Source organism: Fonsecaea erecta (genome assembly GCF_001651985.1).
Source record: "Fonsecaea erecta strain CBS 125763 chromosome Unknown Scaff1, whole genome shotgun sequence".
In the NCBI taxonomy this organism is placed as follows: domain Eukaryota; kingdom Fungi; phylum Ascomycota; class Eurotiomycetes; order Chaetothyriales; family Herpotrichiellaceae; genus Fonsecaea; species Fonsecaea erecta.
In genome coordinates this window covers 3,043,351-3,064,913 of record NW_017387244.1, presented here as the reverse complement: position 1 = coordinate 3,064,913, position 21,563 = coordinate 3,043,351, and the positions used below count along the sequence as shown (strand labels likewise).

Here is a 21,563-nt window from a genome sequence, read left to right as displayed (position 1 = left end):
GGCCTGTATTAGATGTCGCATCCTCCAACAGTGGTATGGGGAAATGCCCAGCTTAAGTCAACCGTACCTGTCTGGGAATGGGTTGGGTCTGGGGTTCTTCCGACCAGGATAGTTCCAGCCAGCCAAGCCATCGTCCGGTCAGTTCAATTCAGCAGCGAATGCCACAGCAGGGCGCTGGCGTGCTTCCTGCCCCTCAAGGTGTGAACCAGTGGCAGATCCCCTAGGTAGGAAGTCCATCTCCGCCTCTTCTGGGCGTTTTGGCTGGCCTCGCAGAGTTCGCCGTAGCCATGCCGCGAAACCTTTGCTGCTCTTTTGGACCCTGCCCGCACCACGGAGCAGGTTCGTCATCGTTCTGACGGTCTGGCTTGTGAGCTTGTCTATCTCACCTGGCGGCGTGATGGCGACCACAAGTTGGGTCTCCTCCACATTCCCGGTGTTATAGTCCACGGTGCTGTGAATGTCGAATCCAATATGCTTTCTGTCTTCGTCGTCCGTGTAATGACCGAACAAGAATCTGTCTCCTGACATAAGGATACGAGCTTCCATGATGTCCTTCGTCGGGGTGCGACGGTTGTCCCCAAAGTCAAGATAAGACCTTTGCAGGAAGTAGGATTTGTGGCACATGGCCATTAAATCCGCCATGCTGTAAAATTGGCGAGGGAGCAGCCTTTTCTGAATCGGGAATGCGAATGGCATTGCCACACTCCAAGCGCTGAGAAAGACCATGATACCAATATAGGCTGACAGTGAAAAATTGAACTTGACTTTCTTGCCGTCGTCTTCTAGCTGGAGAAGGCCACCGATGAAGATTGGGAAAAGTGGTGAGAGGGTGTTTAAGATTGAGAATACTGCGACTTTGTAATGGCCTTTCTCGATCGCCGTGATAGGGACTTGGAGTGGGGACGTGGTGATATATGCGAGTAGAACGGTATCCGCGGCGTCCCCTGCATGGCCGAACATGTTGATAAATGGTTGCATGAACCGCATGTTCAAGTCCACCCACTCAACAATCGTCGCTGTGAACACGCCAGCAACATAGACTGGCGCCGAGCGAAACAACAGAGCGTACACAATGAGCTTAGATTCTGGGTCCGTCGGGTCGATAGGCGGCAAGTCAAAGGTGTGATTGCCAGCAGAAACTGACAATTCCGGCATGCTCCAATGCTTTGTTAGATGGAAGCCATGGAAAACAATGCCATTGATCAGTCCGTATATGGCAACACAAAGTCCTGCCCATGCCAGGATCACCGACAAAATGATCCAGCCCTTTCCGCAACCAGGGCTATGACGGTAGGGATAGTGCTCGCAGTCTGGCCATGTTCCTTGGTTGCAGGGTAAACGCTCATCGTCACCACCCCTGTACTTATCGCAATCGTCTACTGGAGTGGGTCCCTTGTCATTTCCAGTCAGCCGATCGTACCAGGTGGGTTTAAATGCAGTTGGCGGAAGATCTGTTGTTCGGTGAGCACTTGTTCATAAAATCTGATCTTTGCAACTACCTGCTGCGCTCCAAGTGGTGCCAATGCCGTATACCAAACGACTTCTACCGGGCATTCCAGTAACGTTCTTTCTCCAGTAGCCCAGACGAAATAGATGATGTGTCGACAGGACTTTCTTTGCTTTGCGGTCATGGAGCAACTCAAGGGCCGAGAAGTACTCTGCAACGTTGCATTGTGCAAACAGAGCGGTGTAGTCGGCAATGGTGACAGGGTCCCATCTGAGGCCAGTCGACTTTCCGCGATTAAGGTAAGCAACCCAGATCACGTATGCCGCCATTATGACATGCCCGATGATGAGAAAGATGGCTGGCCACACTCGGAGGGTCAGGGTCCAGCTTGCTGTCGCATCCTCGCCGCTGTGTTCGACGGTGGCGGGACCGCTGGCCAACAGTGCAACCTTCAAACTGACGATGAATCCAACCATGAGTTGACAGAGCAAGGAGATTATCGAGGTCAGGCCTCGAGTGATTGAGATATCCTGCCACGGAAAGAAAGCCCCACTGACACTTTTGCTGGGCTCTTGTCCAAAGCGTGTCTCGCCCTGATCCGCCATCGCCACGAAGGGTTTCATTCTGATATATTCACGGACAAGTTGGCGGAATAGAATCACGTTGAGGGTACCCAGCGCGGAAGGAAAGTAACGGGATATCATGCGAACATTTTCGCTTGACAAGTGATATTGACCGTTAGTCCCAGCGGCGAGCCAGAGTGCCACGATAGCACCGGCCGTTCCAATATATAAAACGGTCAAGAATACTGTCGAATACCATTTCAAAATCGCTGGCCAGAAGTCCAACGGTGCCAACTGTCTCCTACCAATGTCTGTGACGGCAGTGAAGGTGACTGTCCCGAGCCGAGAATTAGCCGAGAATCCCACAGTCGGGCGAGAGAGGGGATAGTCCACCTGGAGGCTGCTCCAGCAAGCTGGATCTGTCCTCAGCCGAATCATTATTTCGAGACAAAAAGACAATTCGTGGGTCGGCCTCTATGTTCGCATTGTTGTTCAGAAGGCCCACTTGCGAACGGCTGCCGAAATTAGAATAAGGGGAAGGGTTGCGCGAGGACGTCGAGGGATAAGAGGCTGGACCAGGCGGCAGCTCCGGTCTGGAGAGTCGTTGCGAGGGACCATCCATTTCAATCAGAATTTCTATTCATCAGACGCCGTTTCAGAGACTTGAAACAGATACGATAAAGTCTCAGAGTATGAAGGACAGAAGCGAGGAGCGATCAAGGGTTTTAAGGCTGTGGGAAGCCTTCCTCATGAGAAGGAAAACTCGTCGCCTAGGCATAAACCCCTGGTTGCTGGTTTAGGTCTCTTGACAAGGGGGGCCCCTGCGAAGAGGGGTTTATCTGGCGAACTGGGAGGTGAACTCGCCTAATCGAACAGGGTCTAGATGCAAGCCACATGCATGTCGAAGCTCAGCCTGATGGAAAATATTCTTGCGGCAAGTCGCAAGGACGGCGAAGGATAGTTTTTTGTGATGTCCCTAGACGAGCTGGTCGCCTGTGGCCTTGTGTCACCAATCATTTGGCATGCCTTTGCAGTGTAAATATCAACCTGGACGCCTGCGTCGAGGTTTCAGGAACTTTGGAGATCAGGCTGAGAATACGTCATCGTGCAGTGCGGCTGAAGATAAGTTACGAGCCGGTGCTATTTCCGGTGGTACATAACTCGTAGACCCTTGAGGAAGTGCAAATGTCTATTGCTCACGGAAAAACATCTGCACGGCGACCTATAGCTGGGGGCTTTGTGTAAGATGGTCTCGGGACGCCGTCAAGGCTGCATAATCAGCACAGGGAGGGCTCTGGTTTTGACAGCTGCCCGAATCAGAGGAGCGGCTGGCGTTTGTGTCTCTATCCGTCCTCTGAGAGACGCGAAATCCACCGGGTCGGAGTATGTTTTCAAGAAATGAAGCAGCGGATGTTGCTTTCTAGTCGTGGTCGTTATGAGCGTGGTCGTTATGAGCGTGGTCGCGATGGGATAGGAAAGCGGACAGCTCCAGAGAAGAACAACTAACGTACTCGCAGGAACCAGTCTCGACGAGGCAGCATTTGCGAAGTGTTGGGATTGGCCTGGCAGTTTCTTTCCCGCTACTATTTGTAGCTAGCAGCGTATCTGGACAGCATATGCTCTTCAACCGTAAATGCCTTGCCCTCGGAGCCATCCAGGGGCTTGATGATACAGTCTGCATTGCCGTCCAGGAAAAAAGGGATTGAATATCTGTCAGTGCCAGAAGTGTTGATGACCCGGTGTATGTTGCTTTTGTAGACGCCACTCGTCCAGGCTTCTAGCATATCTCCGACATTGACCACATATGCATGTTCTTGAGGTGGAACGTCAATCCATTCCCCAGTAAACTGGTTCAAGACCTGCAGACCGGAGTGTCCATCCTGAAGCAAGAGGGTGATGGCTCCAAAGTCGGTATGTGCGCCGGCGCCCACCAAGGCTGAGTCATCGGATTTGGGATGCGGAGGGTAATGAAGTAGCCGGACTGCAGCAATTGGATCCCGACAGAAGTTTTCGAACACTGTAGTATCGAAATTGGCCAACCCTCTGGCCAGTATCCGCATCAGCTGGAATGATATTTCAGAGATAGCCTGATGGTATTCAATTAGAGGCTGTTTGAATTCTGATTCTGGGATTTGAGATGGCCAGATATTTGCTTCTTGGAAAGGTCTGAATGGCGGCTTGTTGCCAGGGATCTCGCGACCGACATAGTATCCCTTATAGAGTGTTAGCATGAAATTTACTATCTATGAGGGTGACTCGGAACTCTGTACCTCTTTCAAATCGGGCTTCTTGCCATCCTCCAACGTCTGGGCGCCGATGACCTCGAACCCGCGCCCGGGTTTTCCACTGAGCTTGTGCTTCTCCTCATCAGGTAGATCAAACAGCGCTTTTGCTGCAGCAAACACTCGTTTCTGGAGCGATTCCGGGACACCGTGTCCAGTGATCTGGAAGAAACCACTCGTTGTGCAAGCAGTGCGAATTTGTGTCACGATGGTCTCAGCCTGGGAGGATTCAGGGTCATTGAGATAGCCAGTCAGGTCAACCGTTGGGATTGTGAATGTAGGTTGTGCACTTCGGTTGGTACTCATAGTGTAGTGCTGCCAGGCAGGCCAAACAAGTTGTCTCAGGACTCGAGACTTGAGATGGAAGCAACACTGGATGAAAACGTTGTCGCACAAAAGCACTGGAGTATCACTGAGTATCTACGAATCTTGGGCGATCGGCAGGCTCCGTTATCTGGCTTTCCACTAGTCCGTTACAGGAAAAGTTTTCATATCAATAACCAACCTGCTTGATAGGCCTCTGTTCTCACAGGAATTTAAGCAGCCGGTACGCGCCTAACCTGCCTCTTTCATCCATCTCCTGTCCAAGCATGTCAACTAGGCCGAGACCGCTGAGCTATTGCTTGTTAAATACAGTTGTCAGACAAGTGGTTTGACATTACCATACCGCCGCTGTTCAAGACCGAGCTCCTGTCGCTCGACATGCTCTCTCTCGATCTATACTGATCTATGTCATTATTCATCTTATTCGCAACATTTCTGGCAAGTTCTCCAGTTACTGGGGCTAACATGCCCATTCTGACATGCCAATAACTGTCATTTCCATTTCATACCACTCCATCGCTCGAACCCGGAGGTGTCCAGGTGAAACATATCCAGGATTCTTCCCACAGTCTGGTCCACGATATCATCTATCGTTTCTGGCTTTGTGTAGAAAGCGGGAACTGGTGGAAATATGATGGCTCCGCTACGGCTCAGACTTGCCATGTTCTCCAGGTGAATGCTACTCAAGGGAGTTTCACGCACAACAAGCACAAGCCTTCGTCGCTCCTTCAAGACAACATCGGCCGCCCGAGAAATGAGATCGTCTGCGTAACCTATCCGGACTCCCGCCAAAGTCTTCATGCTGCATGGGACGATGATCATGCCATCTGTGAGAAAAGAGCCGCTCGAGACGGGTGCCGATACGTCTTTGATGGCATGGTTGTGCGTCGCCAGTGCTCGTATATCTGAGGGAGTATAATCGTTGGTTTCGTACTTGAGTGTTGCCTCAGCCCACTTGCTCATAATCAAGTGCGTTTCGACGTCCAGCTTTCGAAGAGCCTCGAGCACCCGGACTCCTATGATAGAACCCGTGGCACCGGTCATGCCCACGATTATTCTGCGTTTTCGAGCCTGCAGGCCTCGATTGGGATTATCATGCAAGTGTGATGGGCCAGAATAGAAGTCGCGTTTCTGTTCAGGGATCAGCGGCATAAGAAATACGCCATAATTTTTGTGAATCCGTCTAAGAAAGAAAGGTTGTATCTTTGCACGAAATAGCTTCCTTGTCCTAGCTACCAGAGTGTTGACAAACATTCTGCTTCGGGTAGAAGAAATCCAGGAAATATAGAACTCAGAGAGCAGATGTTGTGATATATCAAAGGGAATCTACTCATGCTATATGCGGGAAGGCGGAAAGGACTTCCTGAAACCTGATATCGGTGTTGTCTAACCTCTGGCTTCTCGGAACCTCCTTGCTTCTAGCCATCCTTTCAGTGCCGTACTGCCGCTCGGACAGCCTAACTGGCATCTTTTCAGGTAAATGATTGGCATTCCAGTGGGGCTATGTTCGACTAGGCATCAGTGAAGAGTCCGAAATGCGAAGACGCTGACGGTCAGTTCTGTCGTGTCAGGTGCAATATTTTTCTCTGTGGCGCATGTTTACGCATGCCTCCAGGGCTTCGCTGCACAGACGATCCACGTCCAGATACCTGTTGGGGACGAAACCTCACAAAAGCCGTGGCTCGGAATCCTTGCGACGCGCACTTCAGAGCTCTCCTTGACAACTACTGATTTCTTGCGGTGTTACCCCGTCTCCCATCTCCTGAAGCACCTGCAAGTACTATGCTTGCGTCCTTCACAACACACCTGTCACAGCTGAGACTGGCCAGCTCTGCGAGATTTCACAGGTTGAATAGCGTCGTCGGCCTCCGACAGTATAGTTCCAATAACACGGAACCGCATCTGAACTTCCGAAGCTTCGTGGAGGCACTTCGAGATGACGGCGACCTCGCAGACGTGTATCAGGAGGTGGACCCTGACCTCGAGCTATCTGCAATTACTCGTCGTGCTCTCGAGACATGCGACAAGGCGCCCCTCTTCCACAACGTGAAGGGTGCTCGGGACGGTCTGTTTAGGGTATTGGGAGCCCCTGCGTCGCTCCGGAAGAAAAAGACGGAACAATTCGCCCGATTGGCGAGACACATAGGCCTCGAACCGACGGCGACCATGTCAGAGATCTTCGACAAAATTCTCGGCGCCAATAAGTTGAAGCCCATACCCCCTGTGCGAGTCGCCGACGGCCCCTGTAAGGAGAACAAGCTTTTCGGGGATGATATTGACCTCAACAAAATGCCTGTGCCCCAAATGCATAGATTCGACGGCGGGAAGTACCTCCAGACATACGGCATGCATGTCGTGCAGACTCCAGACAAGGAATGGACAAACTGGTCCATCTCCCGAGCTATGGTCCATGACAAGACGCGTCTCAGCGGCCTAGTGATGCCACCCCAGCACATCGGCCGCATCTTTGCTCAGTGGCAGAAGAAGGGAGAGGACATCCCTTGGGCAATGGCGTTTGGAGTGCCCCCGGCAGCGATTCTGGCGTCTGGCATTGGAGTTCCCGAAGGGGTCTCTGAAGCTGATTTTGTTGGTGCAATGTGCGGTGTCCCACTAGAGGTGGTGAAGTGCGAGACAAACGACCTATGCGTCCCGGCAAGCTCAGAGATTGTGATGGAGGGAACCATTTCTGTCACGGAACGGGGCCCAGAGGGACCATTTGGCGAAATTCACGGTTACACATTCATCGAACCTCCCAAATACATGCCCTTGTTCACGGTTAAGGCGGTGACGTACAGGACCAACGCGATCCTCCCGATTTGTGTACCAGGCAGACCTGTTGATGAGACCGTAAGAGTCAACCCTTACTATATATCGTCAAAAGGATCGAGGCTGACGTGCTCTTCATAGCATACACTCGCAGGTGCCTTCTGCGGTGCCGTGATTCGTCAACTCCTTCAAGACGCGGACCTCCCGGTCAAAGAGGTTTTCACGCCCTACGAGACGCAGACCTTGTGGGCGGTAGTACAGATCGACGGCGCACGACTTCGTACCATGAAGACCAACCCGAAAGAGCTCTGCCAGCGTATCGGAGATACCATTTTCCCCAACAAAACTAGCATGTTTGAACATCACATCTTGGTCGTGTCCGACGAAATCGATATCTACAACTTCAAAGATGTCATGTGGGCGTATGCCACCCGGTGCAGGCCAGGTGTGGACAACTTCTACTTCCACAATACCCTTGGCTTTCCCTTGGTGCCCTACCAGTCTCAGGGTCAGGGACCTCCCGACGTTGCCACGAAGATCGTGTCTAATTGTCTCTTGCCGGTCGAGTATACCACGGGGCCGAATTGGGAGGTGGGCGACTTTGAGCGCGGGTTTCCCGAGGAAATCAAGCAGAAGGTGCTTGCCAATTGGTCTAAATTGGGATTTTGATGAGCGATAGTGACATCATAAAAACACCATCAGTGGGAGCGTCTGGCGACTGGTCGATTGCCCAGGACTGTTGACCGACTCCCGAATGCATGTCGACGGGGCCATTTATTACGTGCCGGCTTTAAGTGCTTCCTCAACTCCTTCGTGCGTATTTCCCATACATATAGAAGTGATGTCCATTTGTGGACATTGGTGAAATGAAGGACTCTACAGGATTAATATAAAGTCCTCTCCACGGGATGATAATATGAAAATAGGTAGAGTGTGGGTCATCTCCGGTGATCAATAGTGGAGACGAATGGAACAGATGCTGATTGGCGCGTCTGTCTGTACCTACCATATCAGGCAATCGGTACCCTGGCCTCCGTGTCGTACAACCTCTTTTGGACAAGATCCTCTGCAACTACGAGCAGTGCCCATAGGACCCGACAGAATGGCAAGGCTTCGACAAGTGCGACGTAGGCGCCGAGTACCGGGCCGAAGGATCACACTGGCGATATCAGGTTTGGGTATCGAGACCATTCCTCGGAAAGCCCCTACATTAGGGTTGGTGGCTCATTCAGTACGGAATGTAACAGGATTAGCGGCAAGAAAGGCAGTCTCGAGGGTATATAAGAGGTATATGTGAAAGTGTCAACGAATTGAGGTTCATCACAAGAAGCAACCTTAAGTACTGACATTCCGTTGTCTAGTCTCGGAAGCCTTTTCCACCGCAACCATGATTTCCAGCATCCCAGCGCCTCTTGCCGGCCGCGTGGCCATCGTCACCGGAGGGTCTCGAGGCATTGGAGCAGCCATAGCAATCGACTTTGCACGCAGAGGCTGTTCCCACGTCGCAATCACCTATCTAGGTAACATCGACGCAGCGAAGAAGGTGCTCTCGACCATCGAAGAGATTTCATCCGACATCAAAACAGCACTGATTAGAGCCGACGTCACCTCGGAAACCTTTGGCCCGGATGTCATCAAAGAAACCCTCAGATCTCTTGCCGTGGACCACATCGACATTGTTGTGTCCAATGCAGCCTTGTCGGACATGAATACCCTGCAGAATATGGAGACGCATACCAAGGAGGCTTTCGATCGATTCATGACCGCCAACATCTGGAGTCCATTTCAGCTATCGCTCGCTGCCATTCCGCATATGCCGCGAGGAGGAAGGATCATCTCCATCTCCAGCGTCGCCAGTAGGCGCCCAAATGTGAGTCTACCCTACTACCAATCCCTGTGGTCAGTTTCGACTTGGCATGGAATCCAGTGTAGTAGTCCCCAGGTCTGAATGTTTTGCATGAGACTGACATATATTCCGTAATCCTCAATTCTAGTCCGACCCTTTGGTAATCCTAGGCGCGACGAAGGCAGCATCGGATGCAATCACGAGGGCCCTTGCAGCGAAATATCCCCGTGGCACAGGGATCACCATCAACAGCGTCGCCGTAGGCCCCACAAACACAGATGCTTTGCGTATGGGCATGGCTGGACTGCCCAAAGAATGGACGGAAGCGCTGTACGCAAGGGCAACTGCGGAAAGACGCATCGCTGAGGTAGATGATGTGACTGGTGTCGTGAGCTGGTTGGCAGGACCGGACAGCAAATGGGTGAATGGCAACTTCGTGCCTTGCAGTGGAGGTAGTATGCTGGAGTTACAAGGTTGAATTCAGATTTGTAAGGTATTTCCGACCCGGACCATTTCTGGGTGCAAGAGCAGGATCTAGTTCTTGCTCTCCGAAGAACTTGCCGGATCCTCGTGGAGGCAAATCAAGTCGCTGTCGAGGCCTCGACCGCGGAGAGCTTTGTCCCCCTTCTCAATCCCTCTCCTCCACGTTATATGTCGCATTTCAGGGTGACTTCCTCCCTAGAGCGTCAGTCCAGACTTTGAACTTTGCGCTCTCAAGCATGTGCCGATCAACGAAACGGCCACCGTCCACGAGATTCTCTATCCAATCTGCTTTTGTATCTATTGTCGCTTTTGCAATCCAACATGTCTGCGTTATGAAGAGTCCAGACGAAAGTGAATGGGTGGCATTTTCAGCGCGCTCCCGCCGTTGTAGGATTTGCCATGCCAGATTCTGGCATTCCGCCTCAAAATGATGAAATTTGGTGGGGGCGAGGGCAAAGATAAGCCTGGATGTCAGCATGATGCACGAAACATATGTTGCGTGTAGCTGGACGTGCTGTAGAACTTTCGAACATGGTGGATAATCGAGGTAATCGAAAGTACCGCACGCATTTATGTTATTGGAAAGGCCAGTTGCTGCACTATACTTCCGGTACCAGCTTGAAAGGTCTTCCCAGAAGACAAGGGCATGATCTATCAGCGCAGAGACACTAGAATCTGGACTCGGATGTTCTGAGTGGATTAATTCTTCTGCCATGTTGAAGAGGTCCGGGAGCGATACCACATTCGCCCAGAGTGACATTGCGAAGCCGATTCTGCCGCCGAACAGTCGAGAAGTCTGAATCGAAGAGAAAAGCACCCTTTTCCAGCGCTCTGTGGCCAAGAAGCATCGTCTACCGCTCATGAGGGCTTGAGTTACCTGAATCGTATTAAGTCAGTTATTTTCATCCCGAGCTCGGTACCTGTCACTGATCCATGACTCACTATAGGGCCAATGTGCGCCAGGAGAATGGCTTTATCGAAGTCGTCCTCGAACATAACTGGCCCCCGATGTTCGATGAGTTTGGCCACGCCTCCGGCATGCTGCATCCACCCGTGGCTTCTGCCAGTATCGAGAAGCTCGAGTAAACCGTCAGTTGAAAGGTTTCACATCTCTCTTGTGACGAAATTATCCCTATACTTACTTCGTAGGTGCCTAGCAATGCAGCGGCACAGAGAGTCTCCGTTGTCCTCGACTCTTTAGCCTCTTTCAGTACCGCTTGGAGGCTTCTCAATGCTCTCATATATGATCGAGCCACTGATGTCCCCTCACTAGCAGCTGCAGTTGAGCCAAAATTCCATTTCAGCCCCTCAACGACACAGTCTGCAGCATAACTGAGGCTCTCAACATTCCCGTACCGACTAGGAATGAAAGCGAGCCAGGATGAGGGCCCGGGTGGGAGCGGAAAGACCCGCACGGCCTCGGCGCCCTCGGATGCAAAGTGTGACATCTTAGCGACCCCCAGATGGAGGCTCGTCAGTGGACAGATGTTGAGGATTGAGAACCCCGAAGAGACACCAAGGCGTAAGTAATCACTCTGCATCGGATTGCGAGGAGGAATATAACTCTTCAGTCGAGACATGACGCATCTTGGGGACTGACATTCCATGCACAGGTGGGATCCAAACCCTTGTACTTCACAGGACGAACCTGCCTGCCGAACAATGGATTTTTGGATTTCGGGTTTGTCTGGGCCTGTAGGCGGAGTCGAGGTTGACGAATCCGGCAACTGCCTGAGGTTCTTCTTCCCGTAGTTGCCCCTCCGTCTTCTCGCGGCAGCCACATCTTTCATGGCTTGCTTGCGGATCAGCGTCCGTAAATTCTTGCATTGTGGGACCTTGGAGGTGGTCGAATTCACAAATTCGAACTCTTTAGGCGGCATTTTGACTCTCGTAGTGCGGATTTGGGCAATAGCCCTGCTTCTGGTTGGGAAAATTAGTCGCCTTAGAGAAAGATAGTAGGAAAGATCAATTTCCCCTGGAACGAGATTATCTCTGAGAGTAGAGTCGATAAAATCGTCCAATCAAAACTCCTTTGTCAGAGAATAACCATTCTTCCTTCCACCTGCCGGATTTTCTCCAGAAATCCTAGTCTGACAACTCGAGCTGTGTCGATCAGTAATCACGCATGTATTCGTGCCTGATTCGTACATCGAACTCCAACAGGTCGACAATGCACCATCGCCTAGCCATACTGTAAGACAATGCTGCAAAGAGCTACTGGGGCCGAGAACAGAGGAGCCCACGGGATGTCACTCTTTAACCGTCTCATCGAATGTCTTCCTATTTTTCAATTACACGATCCGAGATTTCATACCACAAGGAGCACATGCCGCAAACACGAATTCGACCACATCGTAAAGTGAGATCTGGCTGCGTGGAATGTAAATCACGGAAGATCAAGGTAGGAGAGGATGGGACCTTCGTGTTGAACGCTGATGCTGATCCCTGCAAGTGCGACGAAGGCCGGCCACAATGTTCTCTGTGCAAGAGATACTCAACATCATGCATCTACCGAACCTCACGAACAAAGCCAACGACGAACTCTTTATTGCATACAAGAGCCATTTGCGTGCAGCTCTCCAAGAATAGTACGATTGAGCCAACCGCCCGCGGCACGGACTTGCAGCTACAAGAACTAGAGCTGCTCCACCGCTGGACTACACTTGCGTGTCGGGGCTTTGGCGACAAGCCAATCGATATCGAGGCATGGCAATTCGACATCCCTCAAGTTGCCTGCAGACATCCGTTCTTGATGCATGGGATACTGGCCATTTCAGCACTGCACAAGTCACGCACTGAACCGGAAGTCAGCCAGAAGTATCTCGTCTGTGCTGTCCATCATCAAAACCGAGCACTCCCATTCTACCGTAACGTCATTGATGACTTGAAGGAGAAGATGACGGAGGAGAACTGTCACGCAGTCATGGCTTTTGCGAGTCTTACCATTGCATTTGCCTTTGCTGACCTCGACGCTGTCATGGGCTGTGGGTTCAGCGGGCCACCACGATCCGCTGTCCCGGAATGGATTCATCTTCTCCGGGGTGGTCGTAAGCTTCTTCAAGTTGTGAAGGCCTGGATTATCAAGGGACCTATGGCTTTTCACCTACGTCAGCCCGAAGGCAATATCAATCTTTCTCAAAGCCCCGATGATGCGAGGCTGGCTGTCCTCGAGGCTCTTTTCGACGAGCATAATTCACCACATTCCTTATCAAACGGTGAAAGGCAAATCTATTGCACGACATTGAGATTTCTTCGTGAGAGTTTCGCAATTTCATTGTTACCGGACCCACCTCTGGGTATCAAGTTTTGCATGTTCTTGTGGATGGAACGCCTTCCTCAGGAATACCTCGAACTTCTGGATCGGCGCAAACCCCAGGCAGCTATCCTGCTTGCCCATTTTTGTATCCTCATGGAGAGGGGTGCGGCATCTTGCTGGTACATGGTAGGCGCCGCCGAAAAGCTCGTGACCACCCTGTATCATACTATGGACGAGGAGTGGAGGGCGTGGATGGCCTGGCCTCTTGAGCAGATCAACCACGCTGATCTCACCTATAGTTGAGATATTACATCGGATGTCCTGTCTTCAACAGACTCCTTCACGTCATGCTCGTTTCGCTGTTGGGGCTCGATGGAGTCTGCGGATCCACGAATATCTATATGACAGCGAGTGCGGCGGTGCAGAATGCCAAATGCGAAGTCCGAAGTGCGAGATGGGTGGTTTAGAGTGTAACAGTGATACATGGCACAGAATGAAATGACAGTCTTTGCTCCCGACAAGGATAGCAGTAATAAAGGGCTTGAGGTAGTCTGGGCAATGCCCTTCTCCACGCAGCATGGTGTGCACCTTGGGGATGGAGTATGCACACATGACTCTAGATACGTTCTTCCATATAAGGATTACTAACTTGGAATCGAATTTTGTCGTTGTTCCTTCGGGGAGTGATTAGATCTGGTCCTTGCTTGGTAGGCGTCGGACTTCACGGCTGCTTGTCTTATCTCCGTCACAGGGCAATTCGGGAGAGGTCTTTGATTCTCCCTGTCTGTAGGTGTGGAGGACTACAGATCTCGGGGTTTCCGATCGTGATGCTAGTCCGAGTAGAATGATTACTTTACCATGGCTTCTCCACTGTAGAGAACTCCGGCCAGGGTACCAATATACTCATCCGGTTAGTCTGTTTCCTCCCCACCCACTTTTAGCCTATCAGCTTACGTCTCACTAGTCCCAATCGCTGTTGGATTCCTGCCTCATATTTGAGATTCATGGGAACTTATAAGGAATGCTTCAAGAATACAGATGCCTCTAGTGTCATAAGAATATATGCTGCGACTCAGATTTAGGGACTAGCTTCACTGTCATACCTTTTAAAGCCGACATAAGATCATCCATACCAACCATCGTCACACAAGCGTCCATTGCAACAGAGCTTACTGCGGTCGCCAGAGCACATACACCATGGCCTATCCGACAATTGCGGAGCTCGTAGAGCGGAGCAAGTGAGTGCATCACTATGTGCATGACTTCGTCGGACAGCACGCTGACTAGCAGCGCAGAGAAACCGCCAAAACCCACAAGCCGGTGATGTCTGGCAACGAACGACGAGCGAGAGGCATTAAGATGAGCGCAACCCTTGTCTGTACGTTGAGTGGTCTCCCAGCAGCTTTTTATCTTTCCATTTCTTGCGGCAGACAGGAAGGGGTGGGAAGAGAGGACTCGAATCCGGGGACTAACAAACTGTCGGCGGCAGTGGCGTGTGTCGACCCTCGCTCGACTCCCGAACACATCTTCGACCTCAAACCCACCGGTAAGACTTCCCAGAAACCATTTTATGTGCTGATGCCGACTGACTCGCGTCGAATAGAAGTCATCGTCCACCGCAGCGCGGCAGGAAACGTGAGCAGCGCCATCGAAGACATCCTCGCCCTCGACGTGCTGGTCGGGCTCGACGAGATCATGGTCATCCACCACACCGACTGCGGCTGCCTTCGGTATAGCAATGAAAGCATGCGGAAGGAGATAATATCGCGTATTGGACCGGAACATGCGGACGTCATCAACGCGATGGACTTTGGGGCAATTACCGAGTACGTCGTGGGCCCATCTCAATGCGACTTTCTCCTCCTAACCTTTACATGCTGACTGAAGGGTTTGTTTGGGATAGCGTCGAAGAGAGCACCAAGAGCGACATCGCGTGGTTGAAGCAGTCGCCGCTCTTGCGAAAGGAGCTCTCGGATAGGGCTCAGGGATATGTGTACGATGTGGTGACGGCCGAGCTGCGTCGTGTGGCCTGAATCACAAAGCGTTGGAATTCAAGGTCGAGCTTTGGAAATCGGAATTGGAGGTCTTTCTCCACTGTGAACCAGGCGGGAAAGATGCCATATACCTGGCATATTTCAGGGGGAGAACGTTCGACTAGAAACGTATGTGCACTTCACCATCATGACGGATGGCAAGAAAGTCTTCATGTCTGGGTTCATGGTGTAATCTGCCGCTCATAATATGTGTAGAGTTCAGGGAGGTATCGCAGAACATAGGGTTAATATTGATGGCAGCAAAATTGGGACTGAATGAGTCAACGGTCAACAGGTTATAACATTATAACAAAAAAGGCCAGCGATCAGTCGAATCTCACAGTATATACACTCGGAGGACCTCTCATTCGAAAAAGAGGTCTCTTTCCAAGTCAAAATTGAAAAGATACTCGACGTCGAGCGACGGATCGATCCAGATATTCGCGCACGAATTCTCCTGTCCGTTCTGGTCCGAGATGTCTTCGGCCTGGGGCAGCGTGTTGCAGATGGTCTGCGCAGTCCCGGAGGGCTTCATGATCTCCAGCGACCGGTTCTCGCGCACCGCCCTGATGGCTCCTTCGACGATCTTGGCGACCTCGCCCCCGGTGTAGTGCAGATTCTTGACTTCCCGCAGGACGGCCAGGCACCCGTCGAGTTGCTGCAGACTCCGGGCCCGGATCGCCTCGCTCGTCGACCGCGCGTCCAGCAGGTGGACACTGACGGCTGCACAAATCGTCGCAACCCCGAGGGCGGGGATCACACTCGTCATCCCGCTCTCGTGCAAGTCCTTGTGGATGCGGGTCATGTCGTCTGCAGCTCTTCGCATCGCCCTTGCGTGGGCTTGATACCGGCAGAGCTCCTCATCGAGGTACAGGTCGGGTGTTTCTTCCATACACTTCGTCCATTTCTTGATAGGGACTTCCGGCTTGTGCAGCATGATCACAGCCATGAGGAAAGTCAGCTTGACCATGGAAACGGTGAGGAGCGCGCGTTTCGAGTCGAAGTCGTCGGAAAATCGCCACAGGTCAAAGGGTGCTTGATGTTTCCAGTCTTGCAGCTCCGAGTCCATCTGCCATACTCGAGAATCTTGAGCTCCAGGAGTCACTGACCGTCGGTCGACCGTGTGCAACAGGCGCAGGATTCGGTGTATGATGAGGCAGAGTTTTGCCTTCTCAATGCAGGCTGCTTGGAGCATATGCTGTGAGGACGTTTCCTGCGCCGTGCTGCCGAAGTCGGCATGATCCAGCATGAGCTGATCCAGGGCCATCATGCGTGGTGGCTTTCCCATTGAGAGACAGACGTCAGATTCTTTCATCACCAACGTCCACCACAGACGTCTTTTTAGTGGGCAATCGGCATTGTTGGCTGTTTTCTGAAGAGCGATCGAATATGCCTGGGTCAGAGCGATCCCAGTCCAATGCAGTCCGTCCTTCGGATCGTTGTTCTCGACCAGCTGATGAACAGCAGGGCGGCCTGACACATTGTCATCCGGTCAGGCTCGACTTCCATGTCAAGTAGCGCCTTGAATTCGTTAGCGAACTTCCCCCACGTTTCTTACAGTGACCACCAACCTTAGCCTTAGAATAGAAGCTATTTCTCGCGGCCGCTTTGCTCTCGTATCCATATCTCTTGATCTCATCAAGTTCCGTGGCAGCAAGGCCCGCGCCAATTAGCGTGTGGTACAGCAGAAGTGATATTTTGGTTGGAGACTCCCCCGCAATAGCGGCAACCACATCGGGCACATCGACCACAGGCAGGAGCGGGTGGACGAACTCGGCGAACCGCTGAAGGATGACCCTCTCAAAATCTGGGTGTGGGAAGTCGAAGCATTTTTTTGCGCAGAGGTACTGCCAATCCTCCGACTGGAGGGTGTCGGGAAACGGCTTGATGAAAGCGGGCAGGTCGATGTCCGTGGCGAGCTTCGCTAGGGCCGAGAGTGCTGGAGCCGTGATCTCGGGATGGAGGTTCTGCCGAGGAGTGTCGTGAAAGGTGAACGCCGGGCTGGAGAGGATGTCGAAGGCGCCACGGTCGTCGTGCTGGGGTGGCGCCTCGATCTCTGGATTGGCAGCATACTGTCGCTGTGACGAGATGGACGAGTCGGGCGTCGGGGGGGACGGTTGGATAGTCTCATGTCTTCTGTGCTTCGTATCAGCAACCCGGTCCGACAGCACCTATATCGATCATACGGTGGTCGTCTCTTTCTTCGTCCTAGCTCACAGGTAACTCCATCCAGTCGACAGTTCGTGCAAGAGGAGGGCTTCTGGGCCACGATGTCGCACCGGACCTTTCGCCGACGGCACTCGAGGCATGCTTGCGACGAACGCTTCTTTGGAGGCTTGTTGCGGATGAACCTGTATTTCGACCCGGTCGGGGGCGAGAAGGGTTCAGAGTCCTGCTGGAGCGTGCTCATGTTTGACAGGAAAGGAGTCTGGCTGGGGGGACTGCTGCTGCAGGGCTCAATGCCTTTCGAGACAGTAAACCAGTGAGTCCGAAAAGAGTTGTGCTCCGGAGGGGACGTCGCACGATGCGAGTCGCGGGCAATGCGAGGGTGGGAGGGTCATGAATCGCAGCTGGACGCTGCACCTGCAGGACCACCTCCATCGCCGATGGAGAACAGCCTAGTGGTCCGCAAAAATCTTGCCTGGGTCTTCCCCCGCAATGTTGGGGAAGAGCAAAGTGGAGCTTCGCCCGCGCATGGCAACGAACCCCGCAATCTCGGCTCCTCGGTTAGCCAGAAAGAGATTAGCGTTGTCGGCAAGCCAATTCCCTCATTTAGTCATCGCCGAGGCTTTGTTTCTTCGGGTGTCTTGCTCTCCGTGATGGAGATAGCCTTGACCAAATGAGGTGAAAGCCCCCTGTATCTTGTCAGGGGGCCTCTTGCCCAGGAGTCGCGTGCAACATACTGTCGTTTGTAGGGTCCAGTGCCATTCCAGCCCAACATGGTCGTCATAACACGAAAGAACTTCACCTCCAAATTCCACAATGACACATATCCGGCCTTGCAGGAACGGCTGAAAAATGCGGATCTGGCAGGCAAGGTAGCCTTCATCACAGGATCTGGAACGGGCATTGGAGCAGCGACGGCGCTGTCTCTCGCGAGAGCAGGGGCAAAGGCCGTCTTTCTCTGTGGTCGTACACCCTCGACCCTCGAGGAGACACAACAGCGGATATCGAAGGAGTGTCCAAATGCTATTGTCGGGAAGTTTGTCTTCGATGTTAGTGAAGGGCTTGAAAAGGCTCGCCAGGTCTTCACGGAAGCGTGCAAGATCGCTGATGGTCCACTCGACATTCTGATGAACAACGCCGGATATATCGCGTCCATGCCAACGACACCATCTCCGAGCGGCAACTGGGATTTTGAGAAGTACTGGAGACACTTCGAAGTCAATGTGAAGGGACCACTGGCCCTCGCGACGGCGTTTCTCGAACATGCGTCGGAACGCCCCACGCTTCTAAATATCTCATCCGGCGCGGCCGTCATCGACTTCGTGGCCGGGTTGTCTGGGTACGGCACGAGCAAATTGGCCGCTCTCAAGATGTTCAGCTACCTTTACCACGAGCAGGCCGAGCGTGGTCTCAAGGTGTTTCACGTCCACCCAGGAATCGTGGCTACTGCAATGGCCAAGGAAGGGAAATCAGTTTGTGATGACACTGGTATGTGATAAACCCCCCAAGCAAGCAATCCTCGGCTTGACTGACTCTGTCCAGCCGAACTCGCTGCAGACTTCCTCGTCTGGCTAAACGCCCCTGAGGCGGCATTCCTTCAGAACCGATTTTTATACGTGAACTGGGATGTGGACGAGCTGCTGGCAAAGCGTGAGACCATTGTGGCCCAGGATCTCCTGACCCCGGGGCTGCGAGGGTGGGATTCAACGTCCATGTATTAGTTTTGACTGAGGGGCTATGTCGTAAACTAGTACTTAGAACTGCCGACACCCATGACGCCAATATACTCGTCTTCCTTGGGTCTTCTCACAATGTCCCCGTCCTTCTGCCTGGTCTGGACACCCCCGATGCTCCCCGTGGTCCGGAATCCCATGTAACCCTTGACCTTGTCCGAGCACGTGGCGAGCACGTCCTCCTTGACGGACAGCGAGTAGTTCTCCTGCTGTCGCATCCATGGCCGTGTAAAGAAGACCAGGATGACAGGTCGCTCGCTGCCGCTGTCGGCGGGCATCTTGTTCGCGCCGGTCGCGTGCCACAGTCTACTTTCAAACACCATACACGTCCCCGCTGGACCAGCTGCCGCCACCGTGTCCGCCACATCGTACGGGTCATCGGGTGCCCAGTTCCCCTTGTGGCTCCCGGGCATGACCAAAGTCCCGCCGTTCGCCTCGCTGACGTCTTCGAGGAAATACATCAAGTTCATGCCCACCGCCACGGATCTGATCGGTGGTTGAATGGTGATTTGATCCGTGTGCAGGTGCATCGGGGTGTTCCCAGGTCGAGCAATGTTCGCGGTGTATGAGAACAAGATTGCATCGTCGCCGAGGAAGTCAGGAACCACATCTTGAATGGTCTTGTTGTTCTCCAGCAAATCGATGAACTCTTGACCCTTGTTGGGTAGACACCAAACTCGCTGGTTGGGCTTCTTCTCGCCGCCGTCAAAGAATCCGATGCCTGCATCGGCCTCGCCCTTGGCTTGATCCATGAGCCGCTTCCTCAACACGCGGACCTCTTCTGGGCTGAGGGCATTCTTGACAAACCCATATCCCCAGACGTCGAGATCTCGCTTGACTTGCTCAATGTCCTCGGTGGGCTTGGGCAGGTCATTGAGATCCAACCGGTCAAGTTTAGGGTGAACGGCATTGAACGGTGTCAGGGCGTCGACGAGTTTCACTCCCACTCGCGTAGGGCCGGTGAGCATGAAGATATGGCCCCAATTGAGAGCATAGCGAGCGTCCATGAGGCCATCCATGAATCTCTTGATCATGACCGCCGTGATGTAGACCTGAGCGTCCAGATCCTCAGGCGTTTCGCCCGTAATGAAATCGAGCGTCGCCGGGCTTGCCCTTGCATCGATCAGCAACGGAGAGTGATTGGGTCCGAGAGTGAGTGAGAGTTTGGCTGCAACGAGAGACATGTTGTCCAGCCTGGACTTGATTAGGCTCACTGCTCGGTCATAGTCGGCCTTTGGCACGTCCTTGGAGAACTTGGCAAGGTTGATATGCTTGTCAATGTCCGCTGCCTTCCCCTTGATCTTTATCGAGACAGGCGGCGCCTGTGTCGATGTTTGAGTCGCCATGATGGTGTATGGATATGTGAGCTGATGAGGAAGTGTCAGGCGAAGGAAATGGGAATAGATCCTCTTTTATCTGATAGCGCGGACATAGGGGAGGGTCAAATGCTCCCACGAGGCTCATTCAGCCTTTCGTCCTTGTTTGGTCCGAAACGCCCCCCCCCCACACTGGCTCAAACACCTCATCTAGTAAGCCTCGGGAATTTCATGTCTCTGGATCCCTGCCTGCATTTGACAATAGTGGGACTTTGCAATCTATTCTCCGCAGTGTCGCTATTCAAGACCCGAGGACGGGCAGTCTGGAAAAGCGGAGACCAGTCCATATTCTCAGTCACCAAATTTTGACTACAATATGTACAGTGAAGGGATAGAAGGGAATTGATCGAAAGATATCTCGTAGTGCTGTACAGGACCTTGTTGTAAGGCCGGCCCGTTCAAGCCTGGGCTTCTTCTGGCTTTGGGAACTGCCGACTGAGATAATTGTACGAAGTATTGCCCGTCCTCGCAATGTTGGCATTGTAACCCAAACCCAACCACTCCTTCATCTCGTCGCTCAGAGTATCTTGTATTTCGCGGGGTAATTTTGCCGTCCAATTGACTTGCTGTCGAAGGAAAGGCTTGGTGTAATAACCAAACATCAAAGCCCTATCTTGATCTTTGGTGATATTGGCGCCGGATGTGTGCCAGACGCGGCCGTCCATCAGTATGATGCTGCCTGCTTTCGCTTCGAATGGTCGTAGTAACTTGTTCGCATCTGGAGGAATATCTTGCCTCGACTCGTACTTGTTCGATCCGGGGATATACAAGGTCGCGCCGTTGTCGCCGTACACATCGGTCAGGCACCAAATGACGTTCAATGCCCACACCTCCTTCCATGGCTCCGGCACAACGATGCTTTGGTCACTGTGGAGTGCCATGGATTGACTGCCGGGGCGGGCAATATTTGCTGTAAAGTTGGAGATCAAGAAATTCTCTCCCAGGACTGATTTTACCATATCGAGTGCTACTGGGTGGACGATGAGATCTCGAAAGATCTGGTCTAGCTCGAGAAGATAGAACACCCGAACATTGGCCTCGTTGGGATCCAGGCGAGGGATGTATGTCGCGTGCCCCTTGCTTTCACCCGTCTCTTTGGCTTTCCACAGCCTCTCGAGTGCATTCGTCGCTTCTTCTTTGGTCAGAACGTCGGGGATGACAGCCCAGCCCTCCTCGCGCAGATGCTCTCGCGCGGATTTATATAATTCTTCACGAGATGATAATCCACTTGCGTCACCCATGATTGATCGGTCGAGGATATTTTTGGTATTTTGTGGTACGAAGGTGG

The 21,563-nt window shown here is 52.5% G+C and overlaps 12 protein-coding genes across 12 annotated transcripts; 5 read left to right on the top strand and 7 right to left on the bottom strand.

The window, feature by feature from the left end:
• Positions 1-138: 138 nt before the first annotated feature.
• On the bottom strand, positions 139-2,632 carry AYL99_01087 (hypothetical protein; the record flags this gene model as incomplete). The annotated part of the gene is made up of 3 exons (XM_018832603.1): positions 139-1,451; positions 1,500-2,342; positions 2,404-2,632. The coding sequence occupies 3 exons, from the start codon at positions 2,630-2,632 to the stop codon at positions 139-141; spliced, it is 2,385 nt and encodes a 794-aa protein (XP_018698482.1).
• Positions 2,633-3,593: 961 nt separating this feature from the next.
• On the bottom strand, positions 3,594-4,598 carry AYL99_01086 (hypothetical protein; the record flags this gene model as incomplete). The annotated part of the gene is made up of 2 exons (XM_018832602.1): positions 3,594-4,223; positions 4,281-4,598. The coding sequence occupies 2 exons, from the start codon at positions 4,596-4,598 to the stop codon at positions 3,594-3,596; spliced, it is 948 nt and encodes a 315-aa protein (XP_018698481.1).
• Positions 4,599-5,108: 510 nt separating this feature from the next.
• AYL99_01085 (hypothetical protein) lies at positions 5,109-5,768 on the bottom strand (the record flags this gene model as incomplete). The annotated part of the gene is made up of 1 exon (XM_018832601.1): positions 5,109-5,768. One exon carries the CDS (start codon positions 5,766-5,768, stop codon positions 5,109-5,111), a length of 660 nt encoding a protein of 219 aa, XP_018698480.1.
• Positions 5,769-6,398: 630 nt separating this feature from the next.
• Positions 6,399-8,051, top strand: AYL99_01084 (hypothetical protein; the record flags this gene model as incomplete). The annotated part of the gene is made up of 2 exons (XM_018832600.1): positions 6,399-7,463; positions 7,524-8,051. The coding sequence occupies 2 exons, from the start codon at positions 6,399-6,401 to the stop codon at positions 8,049-8,051; spliced, it is 1,593 nt and encodes a 530-aa protein (XP_018698479.1).
• A 718-nt stretch (positions 8,052-8,769) lies between these two features.
• Positions 8,770-9,706, top strand: AYL99_01083 (hypothetical protein; the record flags this gene model as incomplete). The annotated part of the gene is made up of 2 exons (XM_018832599.1): positions 8,770-9,252; positions 9,377-9,706. The coding sequence occupies 2 exons, from the start codon at positions 8,770-8,772 to the stop codon at positions 9,704-9,706; spliced, it is 813 nt and encodes a 270-aa protein (XP_018698478.1).
• Positions 9,707-10,041: 335 nt separating this feature from the next.
• AYL99_01082 (hypothetical protein) lies at positions 10,042-11,591 on the bottom strand (the record flags this gene model as incomplete). The annotated part of the gene is made up of 4 exons (XM_018832598.1): positions 10,042-10,175; positions 10,243-10,588; positions 10,654-10,788; positions 10,854-11,591. The coding sequence occupies 4 exons, from the start codon at positions 11,589-11,591 to the stop codon at positions 10,042-10,044; spliced, it is 1,353 nt and encodes a 450-aa protein (XP_018698477.1).
• Positions 11,592-12,037: 446 nt separating this feature from the next.
• AYL99_01081 (hypothetical protein) lies at positions 12,038-13,270 on the top strand (the record flags this gene model as incomplete). The annotated part of the gene is made up of 2 exons (XM_018832597.1): positions 12,038-12,112; positions 12,164-13,270. The coding sequence occupies 2 exons, from the start codon at positions 12,038-12,040 to the stop codon at positions 13,268-13,270; spliced, it is 1,182 nt and encodes a 393-aa protein (XP_018698476.1).
• Positions 13,271-14,164: 894 nt separating this feature from the next.
• On the top strand, positions 14,165-15,000 carry AYL99_01080 (hypothetical protein; the record flags this gene model as incomplete). Its single annotated transcript, XM_018832596.1, has 5 exons — positions 14,165-14,205; positions 14,263-14,345; positions 14,457-14,513; positions 14,571-14,793; positions 14,871-15,000. The coding sequence occupies 5 exons, from the start codon at positions 14,165-14,167 to the stop codon at positions 14,998-15,000; spliced, it is 534 nt and encodes a 177-aa protein (XP_018698475.1).
• A 364-nt stretch (positions 15,001-15,364) lies between these two features.
• AYL99_01079 (hypothetical protein) lies at positions 15,365-17,410 on the bottom strand (the record flags this gene model as incomplete). Its single annotated transcript, XM_018832595.1, has 3 exons — positions 15,365-16,473; positions 16,559-17,136; positions 17,187-17,410. 3 exons carry the CDS (start codon positions 17,408-17,410, stop codon positions 15,365-15,367), a joined length of 1,911 nt encoding a protein of 636 aa, XP_018698474.1.
• A 529-nt stretch (positions 17,411-17,939) lies between these two features.
• AYL99_01078 (hypothetical protein) lies at positions 17,940-18,887 on the top strand (the record flags this gene model as incomplete). Its single annotated transcript, XM_018832594.1, has 2 exons — positions 17,940-18,654; positions 18,709-18,887. The coding sequence occupies 2 exons, from the start codon at positions 17,940-17,942 to the stop codon at positions 18,885-18,887; spliced, it is 894 nt and encodes a 297-aa protein (XP_018698473.1).
• A 26-nt stretch (positions 18,888-18,913) lies between these two features.
• On the bottom strand, positions 18,914-20,245 carry AYL99_01077 (hypothetical protein; the record flags this gene model as incomplete). Its single annotated transcript, XM_018832593.1, has 1 exon — positions 18,914-20,245. One exon carries the CDS (start codon positions 20,243-20,245, stop codon positions 18,914-18,916), a length of 1,332 nt encoding a protein of 443 aa, XP_018698472.1.
• Positions 20,246-20,673: 428 nt separating this feature from the next.
• AYL99_01076 (hypothetical protein) lies at positions 20,674-21,516 on the bottom strand (the record flags this gene model as incomplete). Its single annotated transcript, XM_018832592.1, has 1 exon — positions 20,674-21,516. One exon carries the CDS (start codon positions 21,514-21,516, stop codon positions 20,674-20,676), a length of 843 nt encoding a protein of 280 aa, XP_018698471.1.
• Between the last annotated feature and the right edge of the window lie 47 nt (positions 21,517-21,563).